The 14,864-nt window shown below is 48.1% G+C and overlaps 1 protein-coding gene across 1 annotated transcript; it reads right to left on the reverse strand.

Moving 5' to 3' along the window:
• Positions 1–12,872: 12,872 nt before the first annotated feature.
• Positions 12,873–14,096, reverse strand: LOC120710466. The gene is made up of 2 exons (XM_039996148.1): positions 13,403–14,096; positions 12,873–13,270 (listed from the first exon to the last, which is right to left on the reverse strand). The coding sequence occupies exons 1-2, from the start codon at positions 14,054–14,056 to the stop codon at positions 13,169–13,171; spliced, it is 756 nt and encodes a 251-aa protein (XP_039852082.1). The 5' UTR covers positions 14,057–14,096; the 3' UTR covers positions 12,873–13,168.
• Between the last annotated feature and the right edge of the window lie 768 nt (positions 14,097–14,864).

Here is a 14,864-nt window from a genome sequence, read left to right on the forward strand (position 1 = left end):
GCGGAGTGTAACACCCTAAAATTCGAATCAAGAACCCAAATAAATTTAATTAATTTTGTTATACGCCGATAAGGTTTTATTTGCTTTATCTTGCATTTTAGAGCATTTATCAGGAATTAAATAATTTATTTAGCCTTAAAATAAATATAAGGAAAATAGGTTGTGAGCATTCATGCCGTTTTGCATCTTTTGATGTCTGTTGTTTAACTTGAGTTTGAATTCTTTGAATTCAAATTTAATTTGAATTTGTTTGAATCAAAGTTTAAAGGAAAACCTTTTCTTCCTCTCTCTCTTTCCAGCCCAACCCAAACTCTCTTTTCTTTTTCCTTCCTACTCCCGTAGCCCAAAATTCGGCCCAGCTCCCTCTTTCCTTTCTTCTTTCCCCGCGGCCCATTTCGCCCCACCGGCCGTTCCGCGCCTTCCTTCCCTCTTCTCTCACCGACGCGTGGGCCCCGCCCGTCGGATCCTCCGTTTTCCTCGCATCGTGCCCAGGAAAGACTCCGAGTTCGACTCGATCCCGTGCCACCGCGGCCACGGCGTGGTCCGCACGCCAAGGGGACGTCCGCCCCTATAAAAGCAACGCTACGCCCCCCTGGAACCCTAAACCCGCAGCCGCCGCCTTAGCCTTCGCAAACCCTAGCCCGCGCCGCCGCTTTTCGAGCTCAAACCCGCCGCCGTTGCGCCGCCGTTCCACTCTGTTCCCTCGACGACATCGCCGCTCCGGAGCTTCGCTGTGGTGAGAGGAACCTCGCCGACCCCCTCTCTTTTCCTATCTCGCCTTCTTGCCGGCGCATTAGCTCGCCGGAGCTTTCGCTCCGCATGCACCGCCGCTAGCACTGCTCCGGCCGCTGTCTCGCTGTCCAGATCCCCTAATCGAGTTCGCGACTTCGTGAACATGCTCCCCGACCCAAATCCGAGCCTAACCCAAGCCCAAATGGCTGTTTTGGTCATCACCGGTGAACTCGCCGCCACCTGCCGCCGCCAAACCTCACCGCCGGCGACTTAGAGTCGCCACCAGCCCGCCCAATCCGCCTCAACCGCAGGATCTCGAATCAATGGCTCAGATTAGATCTCCGACCCAAGTCAAAGCTCAGAGTACCGGTCAACCTTAGCCCTTTTGCAAAAGAGCCCCTGATGTTTTTACAAATTTACCCGCGGTCCTAGTCAGCAAGAAATTATTTATAAAATAGCCCTTTCTTTTATGATCTAGCCCTGGATTTTTCTAAAATCTAACCCGCCATCCTAGGAGTTCTTTTTGCACCCTAGCCCCTGTGTTTTTATACAAAATTACATCTAAGCCCTCGGTCTCTTTCTGTTTTTCGCAAATAAACCCCTAGAGCCTTGTTTTAATCATAACTTCACCGTTTTAAATCCGTTTTCAACGATTCTTGTGCTCACGCGATTCTTGCAATGTGTAGAATAGTTTTACACCCTCTTTTTGTACTGTTTATATTGTTTGGTGTACTGTTTCTTATTTGTTGTATGTGTTTGCTTGTATGTGCTCGTGTGATGTGTAGACGACGCGCCGTTCGAGGGTCAACAAGGGCAAGACTTTGAAGACGCCGATCAGCAGCAGCGTTTCGAGGAAGGCAAGTGGCCCCTTGATCATACTTTGTCCCCCAAATAAATCACAAAATATTCACAATTACTTTATTGCATGCATGTGTCTATAATATGATGGGAACCCAAGTAAGGATTTTACCTAGATTGTTTTATCCATGCCTTGATCAAACCGGGTACTTTAATTAAGTTGTGTAGTATTGCTAGTTGCTTATACATAGATCTTGGTTAGTGATACTTGATACAAATGCTACACATGTTACTTCATGTTCTATGGTTAATGTTGTTAAACAAGATCATATGATTAATTGGAACATGGAGAACCACCCAGGAAAACCGTAAAACCACAATACTACATGGCTCTGGTCTTGGCTAAGTAACTAGATGAACTATATGTGGTGTTGGGGTGGCTAGTTTTGTGGTGTTTGGGCTTGTGTCGTGGAGCAGGAGAAGGAAGCGGCGTCTTCTGAGGGACTGCAATCGTTGGGACCAACACTTACATATAGGGATTCTTTGGAAAGGCCTCGTAGCGTCCCTACGCAACCATGCCTTGGAAGTGTGGTATTGTGTCTGATCAACACATGCGTGGTTGGGTTCAAAGTTCTTCGGGACTTTTACGCGAATTGTGGTGAAAGTGTACAACCTCTGCAGAGTTAAAACTAACCGGTTAGCCGTGCTCACGGTTAAGAGCGGATTGGACCCTCACATGATAATTGAACTTGAAGATGATCTAAATCGATGCTTTATTTATGTTGGAGATGATTATTTATGATATTGATGGTTACTTCATATGCTTATTCTTGGGAATAATGGTATAAACTTACATGTAGATAATGCTTGCTTAATAAAACTTGATTAATTAAAAGTGCTTATCGCAGTTAAACTATGTCAGCTATTCCTTGATTTAGCCTTGCATGTAATATATAGATGTTTTCATGCCACTTGTTGAGTACCAATCATAAATGTACTCACCCTTGCATAACGCTGTTCAGACCAACATAACGACTGCCCGGAGTACCCAGAAGACTTCGAAGATTTCTAGGTGTATGTCTCCCAGTCGACTGCCTGTGCTAGAGGATTCCGTTGTTACTCTGAGACGCTATTTATTCGCTTAAGTTTAAGACATTCGGTTATGTAATAAAGTCTTTAATACTCTCTTTTGTTATGACATTGTTATGATATTCGCTTTATTGTCTATCGTATGTGTGTAAACTGATCCTGGCGCAAATATGAGAATGCATTCGGTTTCTTTCATAAACCGGGTGTGACAGAAGTGGTATCAGAGCGGTGTTGACTGTAGGACGTTTGCCTAGTTAGAATGGTCGCAATTAAGGTCTAGTTTAGTAGCCATGCCCTTACCTATCTTTCTGCTCTTGCTTATTTTGAAAATTGCTTAATCATTATTTGTATTCTGACATCTTTTATCCTATCCATGTGGTATACTTGTTTCACTTCTTTCAAGTATACTTTTGCTAAACAAAACTTTCTCTATCTTGCCCCGCCACATATGGCCAGGACTCGCCGGACTGCCAGGAAGAGCACCCGTGGACCGCCCCATCCGATCCACCACCCCCAGGAGCCACAGCAGGAGGAGGTTCCCGTGCCTCCAGTCCAGGAAGACGCACCCGCTTAGATAGAGGAGCCCTTGGCGCCACCAGAGGATCACCCAGACACCGCCGCAGATGCACCGAGAGGAGATGATGAGCAAGTGCCAGGGAGGGACTACTTCTTTTAGGAGGACTAGGATGGCCGCATCATGGAGGTTGATGAAGAAGGGAACCTGAGGTCACCACTGCCGTCGCCGACACCAGCACAAGAGCCAGTTCCACCACCAGAGTACCAGGCGCCCCAGATGGATGATGATGAAGACCCCATCGAGTATGATGGATACTACAGTGGAGGCATGTGGGATGAGTCCGATGCAGAAGAAGAACCCCTGGAGCTGACAGGTGGACCAGGCGCCACAGATGGAGGAGATGAGGATTCAGTGAACCCCCCAGCGCCGCACAGAGATGCACGACAGCCGCCAGAGTTCCGGGCGCAGAGGGAGATCCACTACATAGATGACGCTGAAGGCCCCTACCCCAGGATGCTATGGGAAGCACTGCAGATCATTGGCGCCCCCAGAGGCCACATTTTGAAGCTTACCGCACTGAGGACCCCGGCCAGCAGGGAGAGTGGCGTGTGTCAGCTGTGATCACCATACAAGATCCTAGGTATGGTACCCGGAGGGAAATCCATGCAAACAACTACCATGTGATGAGGATGTCACTGGAGGTAGGAGTCAGTGAAGCCGCACGGAGAGCCCTTGCGAGGATCTGCTACATCTACCGTGATGAGCTTGCGGACTCTAAGTCCAGATTCTGCCCACGCCGCAGCAGGGGTGCAGCCAGTGCTCAGATTCCTCGTCCACCCCCTGAGGAGAGGAACCCCGCTATGGATGTTGCACAGGAGATGGTTGCCGCTCTCAGCACTGATCTGGATGCGGCAGGAGTAGAACTGGATGAAGTCAAGGATGAGTTGAGGAGGCTACGTCGCCGATGCCAGATCTTGGAGGCTCGTCAGCAAGGAGAGCAGGAGCCACCCCCACTAGATGATGATGAGCAGGAGATTCGCAGGGTAAATTCTCCAGCACGCAAACGCGTTCGTTATGGAGAGCCCGGCTACCACACCCATTACCTCTAGATGATTAGGCTTAAGAGTCTTAGGAGAGTCTTGTCAGAGTCGGTTTGTAATCGTTAGATCGAACGTTCTTTTATGTGTGCTAGTTTAAAATTAGTGTGGTTTATATGCTTGTTATTGTGAGGACTACGTGATTTGCTTCTTTGTAATGATTGCGATGGAATTGTGGAGTGATTACCACAATTACATCAAGTTTAATAAAGATAGTTAGTTTAGTAAAGCTTTTTGGGGTTATCTATTTTATTTATCGCCTTATCTTATCCTTGCTATCCTATTGTTTCCATGATATATTCATGAGTCTCACTTGTCTAACCGATCCGATGGTGAACACCAGGTCCGGTTCAGGAATTGATCAGCCACCCGTTCAGCGACAGAGAGGAGGCAGTAGCAACATCAACTCCGGTAACATGCAGAACAACAACAACAACAACAACAACAACAACAACAACAACAACAACAACAACAACAACAACAACAACCAGGGACCCCCAGAACCAGCAGCACCAGGCGCCACCACCACCACCACCTGCAGGGATGGAGCAGTTCCTTGCTGTTCAGACGCATTTGCTCACTAATATGGCCCAGACAATGGCCAACATGCAGGCGCAGATGAATCAAGCACCACCACCGCAGCAGAGGGACCGTCATCGTGACTTCATGAGTCACAAGCCCCTACCTTCTCACATGCGCCAGATCCTCTCCAGGCAGATGATTGGATCAAGACCATTGAGAAGATGCTGGACACCGCTCAGTGTACTAATCGGGAAAGAGTTCTGTATGCTTCGGGAAGACTGGAGGGAATAGCTGCAGCTTGGTGGGATGCATACACCGCAGCCCACAATGCTCCTAACACCATCACATGGCAGGAATTCAGGGACAAGTTTAGAGAGGACCACATACCCAAGGGCCTCATGAAGCTGAAGAGGCAGGAATTTCTTGGGCTCAAGCGGTGAGGCATGTCAGTGGCTGAATACCAAGACAAGTACCTCGAGTTGGCTCGCTACGCCCCTGCAGATATTGCGGATGATGAAGATAAGCAGGATCACTTCAGGAATGGCCTAAGTGGAGCCATCAAGTATCAGCTGTTGTGTCACACTTTTGGGAGTTTTCAGGAGCTAGTAGACAACGCCATCAAAGTGGAGCATGCTCACAAGGAGATGGGAGAGATGAAAAGAAAGATGGAATCACAAGGACAGTCAAGCAACAGCCGCCCTCGCTTTGCATCGCCACAAGGAGCACCTTTCCGTTCTGGGGGCCAGAATGTCAACTATGGGCAAAATCAGTATCAGCGCCAGAATCAGCAGACTCCACGCACCGGACACCAGGCGCCATGCCCCAACTACCCTCAGAACCATCAGAACACTCCCGCCGGAACGCCTGTGAGGAACACCAACTCCGCCCCTACTGCGGGCGACAGATGCTTCAAGTGTGGAGAATTGGGGCACTATGCTAACCACTGCCCTAAGAGGACTGCCCAGAATACCTCAGGACAGCAGAACAACACTGGGCAGAGGCAGAATCCACAGCAGCAGCCAAGGAACAATAACCAGACCCCGCAGAGCAACAGAGGACAACAGAACTACGTCCGCGGCAGGGTCAACCACGTGACTGCAGATACCGCTCAGGAGGCTCAGGACGCTGTGTTCGGTATGTTCTTAGTCAACTCAGCCCCTGCATCAGTTTTATTCGATTCTGGAGCATCGCATGCTTTTATATCCACTCAGTACATAGCCAAGTACACCATACCGCTTTGCACCATGCCTAGCGCTATGCTAGTGAACTCACAGGGGGGAACATGAGAGCTGTGTACCAGTGACATGGAATTAAAATTCAGATTATGGATAGAGAGTTTGATGCAAGGCATATAGTTCTGGATTCGGATGGAATTGATGTTATCCTTGGGATGGACTGGTTAACCAAGCACGATGCTATCATCCAATGTGCCAAGAGATCAGTGCACCTTACCAGTCCAGCAGGTGAGAGGTTTGAGTTTGTTGCAACCCCTCCAACATCAGCAGATTGTACGGTGAATCAGATGAAGGCTGCTCTGATAGAGGACATCAGGATAGCCTGCGAATACTCAGATGTGTTCCCCGATGACTTGCCAGGTATGCCACCTGAACGTGACATTGAGTTCATCTTAGATCTTTTACCTGGTACTGCACCTATAGCTAAGAGGCCGTATAGGATGTCAGCTGGTGAACTAGAAGAACTTAAGAAACAATTAAAGGAATTGTTAGATAAGAAATTTATTCATGCTAGTTCGTCACCATGGGGAGCACCAGTGATCTTTGTTGACAAGAAGGATGGCACACAGAGAATGTGTGTGGACTACCGGTCATTAAATGAGGTCACTATCAGGAATAAGTATCTGTTGCCTCGTATAGAAGATTTGTTTGATCAACTAAGAGGAGCCAAGGTATTCTCCAAGATCGATCTGAGGTCAGGATATCACCAGTTGAGGATACGACCGTCGGATATTCCCAAGACTACTTTCACTACCAGATATGGGTTGTATGAATATACTGTTATGTCATTCGGGTTGACCAATGCACCAGCTTACTTTTTGTACTTGATGAATAAGGTGTTTATGGAGTATCTCGACAAGTTCGTAGTGGTGTTCATCGATGATATTTTGGTGTACTCCAAGAATGAGGAGGAACATGAGGAACACTTGAGGCTTGTTTTGCAGAAGCTCAGGGAGAATCAGTTGTATGCCAAGTTCAGCGAGTGTGAATTCTGGTTGAATGAGGTTTCGTTTCTTGGTCATGTCATCACAGATGGAGGAATTGCAGTTGACCCCAGCAAGGTCAGAGATGTGTTGAAGTAGGAACCACCTCAGACAGTGTCAGAAATTCGGAGTTTCTTAGGACTCGCCGGATATTACAGGAGGTTCATTGAAGGCTTCTCTAAGATAGTGAAACCCCTTACTTCACTACTAGAGAAAGGTAAAGTATTTGTGTGGTCAGAAGAGTGCCAGGCCAGTTTTGAAGAATTAAAGAAGCGGTTGACTACAGCTCCAGTGTTAGCTATGCCGGACATTCATAAGAGTTTTGATATATATTGTGATGCATCTCGTTAGGGACTTGGTTGTGTGCTGATGCAAGAGGGACATGTGATTGCTTATGCGTCTCGTCAGTTAAGGAAGCATGAGCAGAACTACCCCACTCATGATTTGGAACTAGCAGCCGTGGTGCATGCCTTGAAGATATGGAGACACTATTTGTTGGGACACAAGTGTCAGATCTACATGGATCATAAGAGTCCGAAGTACATATTCATCCAGAATGATCTCAACCTGAGACAGAGAAGGTGGTTAGAGCTCATAAAGGATTACGACCTGGAGATACACTATCATCCAGGGAAAGCTAATGTGGTTGCAGATGCCTTGAGTCACAAGAGCCATGTAAATGCAATGAGAGCTAGCCAGATGCCTCAAGAGTTGTGTTGGGAGTTTGAGAAGCTCAATCTTGGGTTCGTTGCTCACACAGAAGGGATTACCATAGAAGTGGATCCGACACTTGAGCTGGAGATACGAAAAGGTCAGCTTGAGGATGCCAGAATCAAGGAGATAAAGGAGTTGATGGAAATAGGCAAGGCACCTGAGTTCACAGAGGATGGACATGGAACAATATGGTTCAGAAAGAGGATATGTGTGCCAGAGGTAGAGCATCTTCGTGAGATGATTCTGAAAGAGGCTCACAATTCAGCTTACTCGATCCATCCTGGAAGTACCAAGATGTATCAGGATCTGAAGCAGAGATATTGGTGGTGTGGTATGAAACGTGATGTTGCAGCTCACGTAGCGATATGTGATGTGTGTCAGAGGGTTAAGGCAGAACATCAGAGACCAGCTGGATTGCTACAGCCCTTGAAAGTGCCATAGTGGAAATGGGAAGAAATTGGTATGGATTTTATTGTGGGATTGCCGCGCACGAAGGATGGTTATGATTCGATATGGGTCATTGTAGATCGATTGACCAAGGTAACTCACTTCATTCCAGTGAAGACTAATTACACAGGAGCACGACTGGCAGAACTATACATATCCAGGATTGTGTGTTTGCATGGGGTACCCAAGAAGATTGTGTCAGACAGAGGTACTCAGTTCACATCTCGGTTTTGGCAGAAATTGCATGAGCCTATGGATACAAAGTTGAATTTCAGTTCAGCATATCACCCGCAGACGGATGGACAGACAGAAAGGACCAATCAGGTGTTAGAGGATATGGTTAGAGCTTGTGCACTGAAGCATGGAGGCAGTTGGGATAAGAGTTTGCCGTATGCAGAGTTCTCCTACAACAACAGTTATCAGGCCAGTTTGAAGATGGCACCGTTTGAAGCATTGTATGGCAGGAAGTGCAGGACTCCATTATATTGGAGTGAGACAGGAGAAAGCCAGTTGTTCGGCCTAGAGATCATCAAAGAGGCCGAACGACAGGTGCAGATTGTCAGAGAGAATCTGAAGGTGGCGCAGCCACGACAGAAAAGTTATGCAGACACTCGACGTAGAGAGCTGTCATTCGAAGAAGGAGAATTTGTGTACCTTAAAGTGTCACCCATCAGAGGTTTGCACAGATTCAAGGTCAAAGGGAAGCTGTCACCTCGCTACATCGGTCCATTTAAGATATTGTCTCGGAAGGGTGAAGTGGCATATGAGTTAGAGTTACCATCTCGGTTATCAGATGTGCACAATGTGTTCCACATATCCCAGTTGAAAAAGTGTTTGAGGGTGCCAGAGGAGGAGCTGCCACTGGAGGAGTTGAATGTGCAAGATGATTTGACTTATACAGAACATCCTGTCAGAATTTTGGATACCTTGGAAAGGATTACCAGGAGTAAAAGGATAAGGATGTGCAAGGTTCAGTGGAGTCATCATGCAGAGGATGAGGCAACTTGGGAACGAGAGGATGAGTTACAGGCAGAATTTCCCCAGCTCTTTGCTAACCCAGCCGAATCTCGAGGACGAGATTCATTTTAAGGGGGGTAGGTTTGTAACACCCTAAAATTCGAATCAGGAACCCAAATAAATTTAATTAATTTTGTTATAGGCCGATAAGGTTTTATTTGCTTTATCTTGCATTTTAGAGCATTTATCAGGAATTAAATAATTTATTTAGCCTTAAAATAAATATAAGGAAAATAGGTTGTGAGCATTCATGCCGTTTTGCATCTTTTGTTGTCTGTTGTTCAACTTGAGTTTGAATTCTTTGAATTCAAATTTAATTTGAATTTGTTTGAATCAAAGTTTAAAGGAAAACCTTTTCTTCCGCTCTCTCTCTTTCCAGCCCAGCCCAAACTCTCTTTTTCTTTTTCCTTCTTACTCCCGCAGCCCAAAATTCGGCCCAGCTCCCTCTTTCCTTTCTTCTTTCCCCGCGGCCCATTTCGCCCCGCCGGCCCGTTCCGCGCCTTCCTTCACTCTTCTCTCACCGACGCGTCGGCCCCGCCCGTCGGATCATCTGTTTTCCTTGCGTCGTGCCCAGGAAGGACTCCGAGTTCGACTCGATCCCGTGCCGCCGCGGCCTCGGCGTGGCCCGCACGCCAAGGGGACGTCCGCCCCTATAAAAGCAACGCCGCGCCCCCTGGAACCCTAAACCCGCAGCCGCCGCCTTGGCCTTCGCAAACCCTAGCCTGCGCTGCCGCTTTGCGAGCTCGAACCCGCCGCCATCGCGCCACCGTTCCGCTCTGTTCCCTCGACGACATCGCTGCTCCGGAGCTTCGCTGTGGTGAGAGGAACCTCGCCGACCCCCTCTCTTTTCCTATCTCGCTTTCTTGCCGGCGCATTAGCTCGCCGGAGCTTTCGCTCTGCCATGCGCCGCCGCTAGCACTGCTCTGGCCGCTGTCTCGCTGTCCAGATCCCCTAATCGAGTTCGCGACTTCGCGAACATGCTCCCCGACCCAAATCCGAGCCTAACCCAAGCCCAGATGGCCGTTTTGGTCATCACCGGTGAACTCGCCGCCACCTGCCGCCGCCAAACCTCACCGCCGGCGACTTAGAGTCGCCGCCAGCCCGTCCAATCCGCCTCAACCGTAGGATCTCAAATCAATGGCTCAGATTAGATCTCCGACCCAAGTCAAAGCTCAGAGTACCGGTCAACCTTAGCCTTTTGCAAAAGAGCCCCTGATGTTTTTACAAATTTACCCGCGGTCCTAGTCAGTAAGAAAATATTTATAAAATAGCCCTTTCTTTTACGATCTACCCTCTGGATTTTTCTAAAATCTAAACCGCCATCCTAGGAGTTCTTTTTGCACCCTAGCCCCTGAGTTTTTATACAAAATTACAACTAAACCCTCGGTCTCTTTCTGTTTTTCGCAAATAAACCCCTAGAGCCTTGTTTTAATCATAACTTCACCGTTTTAAATCCGTTTTCAACAATTCTTGCGCTCACGCGATTCTTGCAATGTGTAGAATAGTTTTACACCCTCTTTTTGTACTGTTTATATTGTTTGGTGTATTATTTCTTATTTGTTGTATGTGTAGTATTGCTAGTTGCTTATACATAGATCTTGGTTAGTGATACTTGATACAAATGCTACACATGTTACTTCATGTTCTATGGTTAATGTTGTTAAACAAGATCATATGATTAATTGGAACATGGAGAACCACCCAGGAAAACCGTACAACCACAATACTAAATGGCTCTGGTCTTGGCTAAGTAACTAGATGAACTATATGTGGTGTTGGGGTGGCTAGTTTGGTGGTGTTGGGCTTGTGTCGTGGAGCAGGAGAAGGAAGCGGCGTCTTCTGAGGGACTGTAATTGTTGGGACCAACACTTACATATAGGGATTCTTTGGAAAATCCTCGTAGCGTCCCTATGCAACCATACCTTGGAAGTGTGGTATTGTGTCTAATCAACACATGCGTGGTTGGGTTCAAAGTTCTTCGCGACTTTTACGCGAATTGTGGTGAAAGTGTACAACCTCTGCAGAGTTAAAACTAACCGGTTAGCCATGCTCACGGTCAAGAGCGGCTTGGACCCTCACATGATAATTGAACTTGAAGATGATCTAAATCGATGCTTTATTTATGTTGGAGATGATTATTTATAATATTGATGGTTACTTCATATGCTTATTCTTGGGAATAATGGTATAAAATTAACATGTAGATAATGCTTGCTTAATAAAACTTGATTAATTAAAGGTGCTTATCGCAGTTAAACCATGTCAGTTATTCCTTGATTTAGCCTTGCATGTAATATATAGATGTTTTCATGCCACTTGTTGAGTATCAACCATAAGTGTACCCACCCTTGCATAACGCTGTTCAGACCAACATAACGACTGCCTAGAGTACCCAGAAGACTTCGAAGATTTCTAGGCGTATGTCTCCCAGTCGACTGCCTGTGCTAGAGGATTCCGCTGTTACTCTGAGACGCTATTTATTCGCTTAAGTTGAAAACATTCGGTTATGTAATAAAGTCTTTAATACTCTCTTTCGTTATGACATTGTTATGATATTCGCTTTATTGTCTATCGTATGTGTGTAAACTGATCCTGGCGCACATATAAGAATGCATTCGGTTTCCTTCATAAACTGGGTGTGACACCGAGCCGGCCGGCGCGGTTGTTGCTGCCGCCGAGGGCCGCCGCCGCGGACGACGGAAGTGGGACCCGCGCACGGGGGGAGCAGATGGCGAGCTCCTTGCGCTTGGGAAGGAAGCGAGCGGAGTTGGTTGAAGAGGCAGAGAGACTCCGATTTCAACGGTGATCTGCTTTTTTTTCCCGAGGCGAGACGCGATAGCCAGACTGTTGGACTTGCTCTAACACAAGCTCCCTCAGAAACACAGAGATGACGTCATGACGGTCGCGGCATAAATGTATGGTCAGTGACATGTACTGCAATTTGATTTTTTTTGGTGATGGCGGTTTCGGGGAGGAATTTTTTGTTACAGCGTGCGCAGATGGCCCGGTACACTTGCATGCTCCAAGTGGCAGAACTCCTTTGGACTTCCACCCGGGCAATTGCTGCTCCCATCTGATTCACTCTGTTCGCTTCACCGGAACTGGTGGTTAGAGTGGTGTGAGAGAAAAATATTATTGACTGACTAGTGGCTAGAAATTGGTGCTGGAGCGGTGTGAAAAAAAAACTGTTGGGCTGGAGGCTGTCGGTGCTGCCAAACAGAGTGATTGTGTGGAGTTTGCAGCGGATAACTTAGCTGACATCTGGGTCTGGGCCATAAGCCCATAACCCATAAACTAGCTCAGCACGGGCGGCCCGGCCGTGTTTCCATGATAGGAAAAGGGACACGATCTACAATTTCCTAAGAAAAAAAGAGCAAAATCCCAGTGCCCCTCTTTTGCTTCCGCAGCTGCTGGCGTTCTGGCGAGTGGGCACCAAAAACCAGCCGGAATGCAAAACCAGCGTAGCGGGGAAGCCGCAGCAAGCACGACTGTAGGAGGCTATACGAGCACACGTTTGCGCCGCACGGATAAGTCAGCCAGCGTTCGAGCATTACGAACAAATCAAACGCGACCCATACCAATTGGCATCGCCAACACAGGCACAGAATGCTACTGTCACACCATTGTGGCCATTACTGAAATCCCACATTGCCACATGAGCACGTAGTATATGCAGACAGCAGGCAAGCCAAGGATTTAAACAGCAGGGTTTCAACAAAAGTTCAGTGATGATCAGGCAGAAGAAACAGCTACGCGGCGCACTGCACAGACAGTACTACTGCCTACTACATTACCAGCGAACTCCAGTTCTATGGCAGCACACATTGCAGCCAAGGACCCATGACGGGCTACTACTAGTACTAGTTGTAAGGCAAGGCGTGCCAACGGCAGCTACCAGACCCAGGTGACTTCAGTGACAAACCAAAAGGCTGGAACGGATTACAACCCAGAGCAGAGAGCTAGCTGAAGCATCACAAAAGACCAACCACAATCGCAGGAGAGCAGCGCCGCCGCCCTTCAAGCACGACCGCGGGCGGGGGCCTTCTTCTTGTTGCTTTGGAGGAAGACGTCGGTGAGGACGGTCTTGGACTCCAGCGACGCCTTCAGGATCGCCAAACCCTGCACCAAGACCAGCAACGCGCTTCACGGTTAACAGTAACACACGCCAGGAACCAAACGGAGAAAGAAGAATGAAAATCTGGGAGCAAATGTAAATAAATCTGGTTTCGGATCCAGTGATGATCAGCCGACCTCGTTGTAGCCGAGCTGCACGGTCTTCTCCTGGAGGTCTCCGAGGTCCCTCGCCACGAAGGCGTTGAGCAGGGTGATGCCGGAGATGGTGGACATGGGCGTCACCATCAGGTCGTCCATCACCGTGTACGTCACGATGCCCTGCACGAACCCTTTCGCCTCCCCGGCGGAGGCGCTCTGCGCCTGCTGGCCGGAGCTTGGCGCCACGTACTGGAGTGCCGTCTTCATCTGGCTGTTGCAGCCCAGACAGAGGGCACCGCTCGCGTCCGTCACGTAGGTGTAGCCGTTGCAGCCGTACTTGCACCTGAAGTAGCTCTTCGGCTGCCCGGACGGCGGCGCCGCCGGCAGGCGGAGGAGGGGGCTGTTGGAGCTTGCCGTCGGCGAGAGCACGGTGGGGGAGAGGAGCGCGTCCTTGACGGCGCCGGCCTGGACGTAGGTGCCGTCGAGCTTCTCGACGCTGGCGTACAGGTTGCCGACGCAACCCACCATGGCGTCCTTCCCGACCAGCTTGACCGCCGTGGCGACGGGCAGCGCGAGGAGGGAGAAGAGGAAGTCGACGACCTCCTTGCTCGCCTCCGCGAACAGCACCCGCTGCGCCTTGCGGTCGACGAGGAGCTTCATGCTCAGCGCGGCCGCGGTCGTGGCTGCTGCCATCTCGTGGGGAGCTCGAGTGCTTTCCGTCGCAGGAGTAGCGCTGGACTGGGCGGTGGCGGTTGGCACCATGGTTTTAAATAGCGGGCTAAGGGGTTTAGCTGTTGGATTAAAAAAATAGTTAATAGCAGGCTAAATGAGGCTTTAGCGGCTAAATTACACATGCGTTCAAATAGCGGTACTATACTTTAAATAACTATAGCGAGCTTTAGCGGAAGCTATAGCGGGAGATTTAAAATCTTTGTTGGCAAGCGCGGCGCTGCGGCTGCCCTGGTATATAAAGAGAAGCACTGCCGGTCCTTGGCACGGGTGCACTCGTGTGGCGGATCGTGGAGGCTGTTTTGATAAATAGTACTGGATTAGTAGAATAAATAATATTATATGAAAAAAATAAATCGAAACAAATCAAAACAAGCCCGTGTTTAGTTACAAAATTCAAAATTTTAATTTTTTTTCCAGCACCTGCATGGAGACTTAAATCTAGACGAAATAAAAAAACTCATTGTGACTGCTGTCTGTAAATGGCGAGACGAATCTAATGAACCTAATTAGGCTGTAATCAGAAGCTAAATTGCTATAGTAATGCTATAGTAAACAACCTCTAGTGACGGATTAATTAGGCTCATTAGATTCGTCTCGCGATTTAAAGACGAGTTCTGTAATCTATGTTTAGTATTTCAAATGTAGAAAGATGCATTTTCAAAAATTTTACGGAGCGCAACTAAACACCCCAATGGCAAGAGCCGAACAGACCCCAAACATTTGGTCACCATCCGTGTTAGCACCAAGGTTTACCTTTTTGTTTTTTTTC

Source organism: Panicum virgatum, chromosome 5K, assembly GCF_016808335.1.
Source record: "Panicum virgatum strain AP13 chromosome 5K, P.virgatum_v5, whole genome shotgun sequence".
NCBI classification, from domain to species: domain Eukaryota; kingdom Viridiplantae; phylum Streptophyta; class Magnoliopsida; order Poales; family Poaceae; genus Panicum; species Panicum virgatum.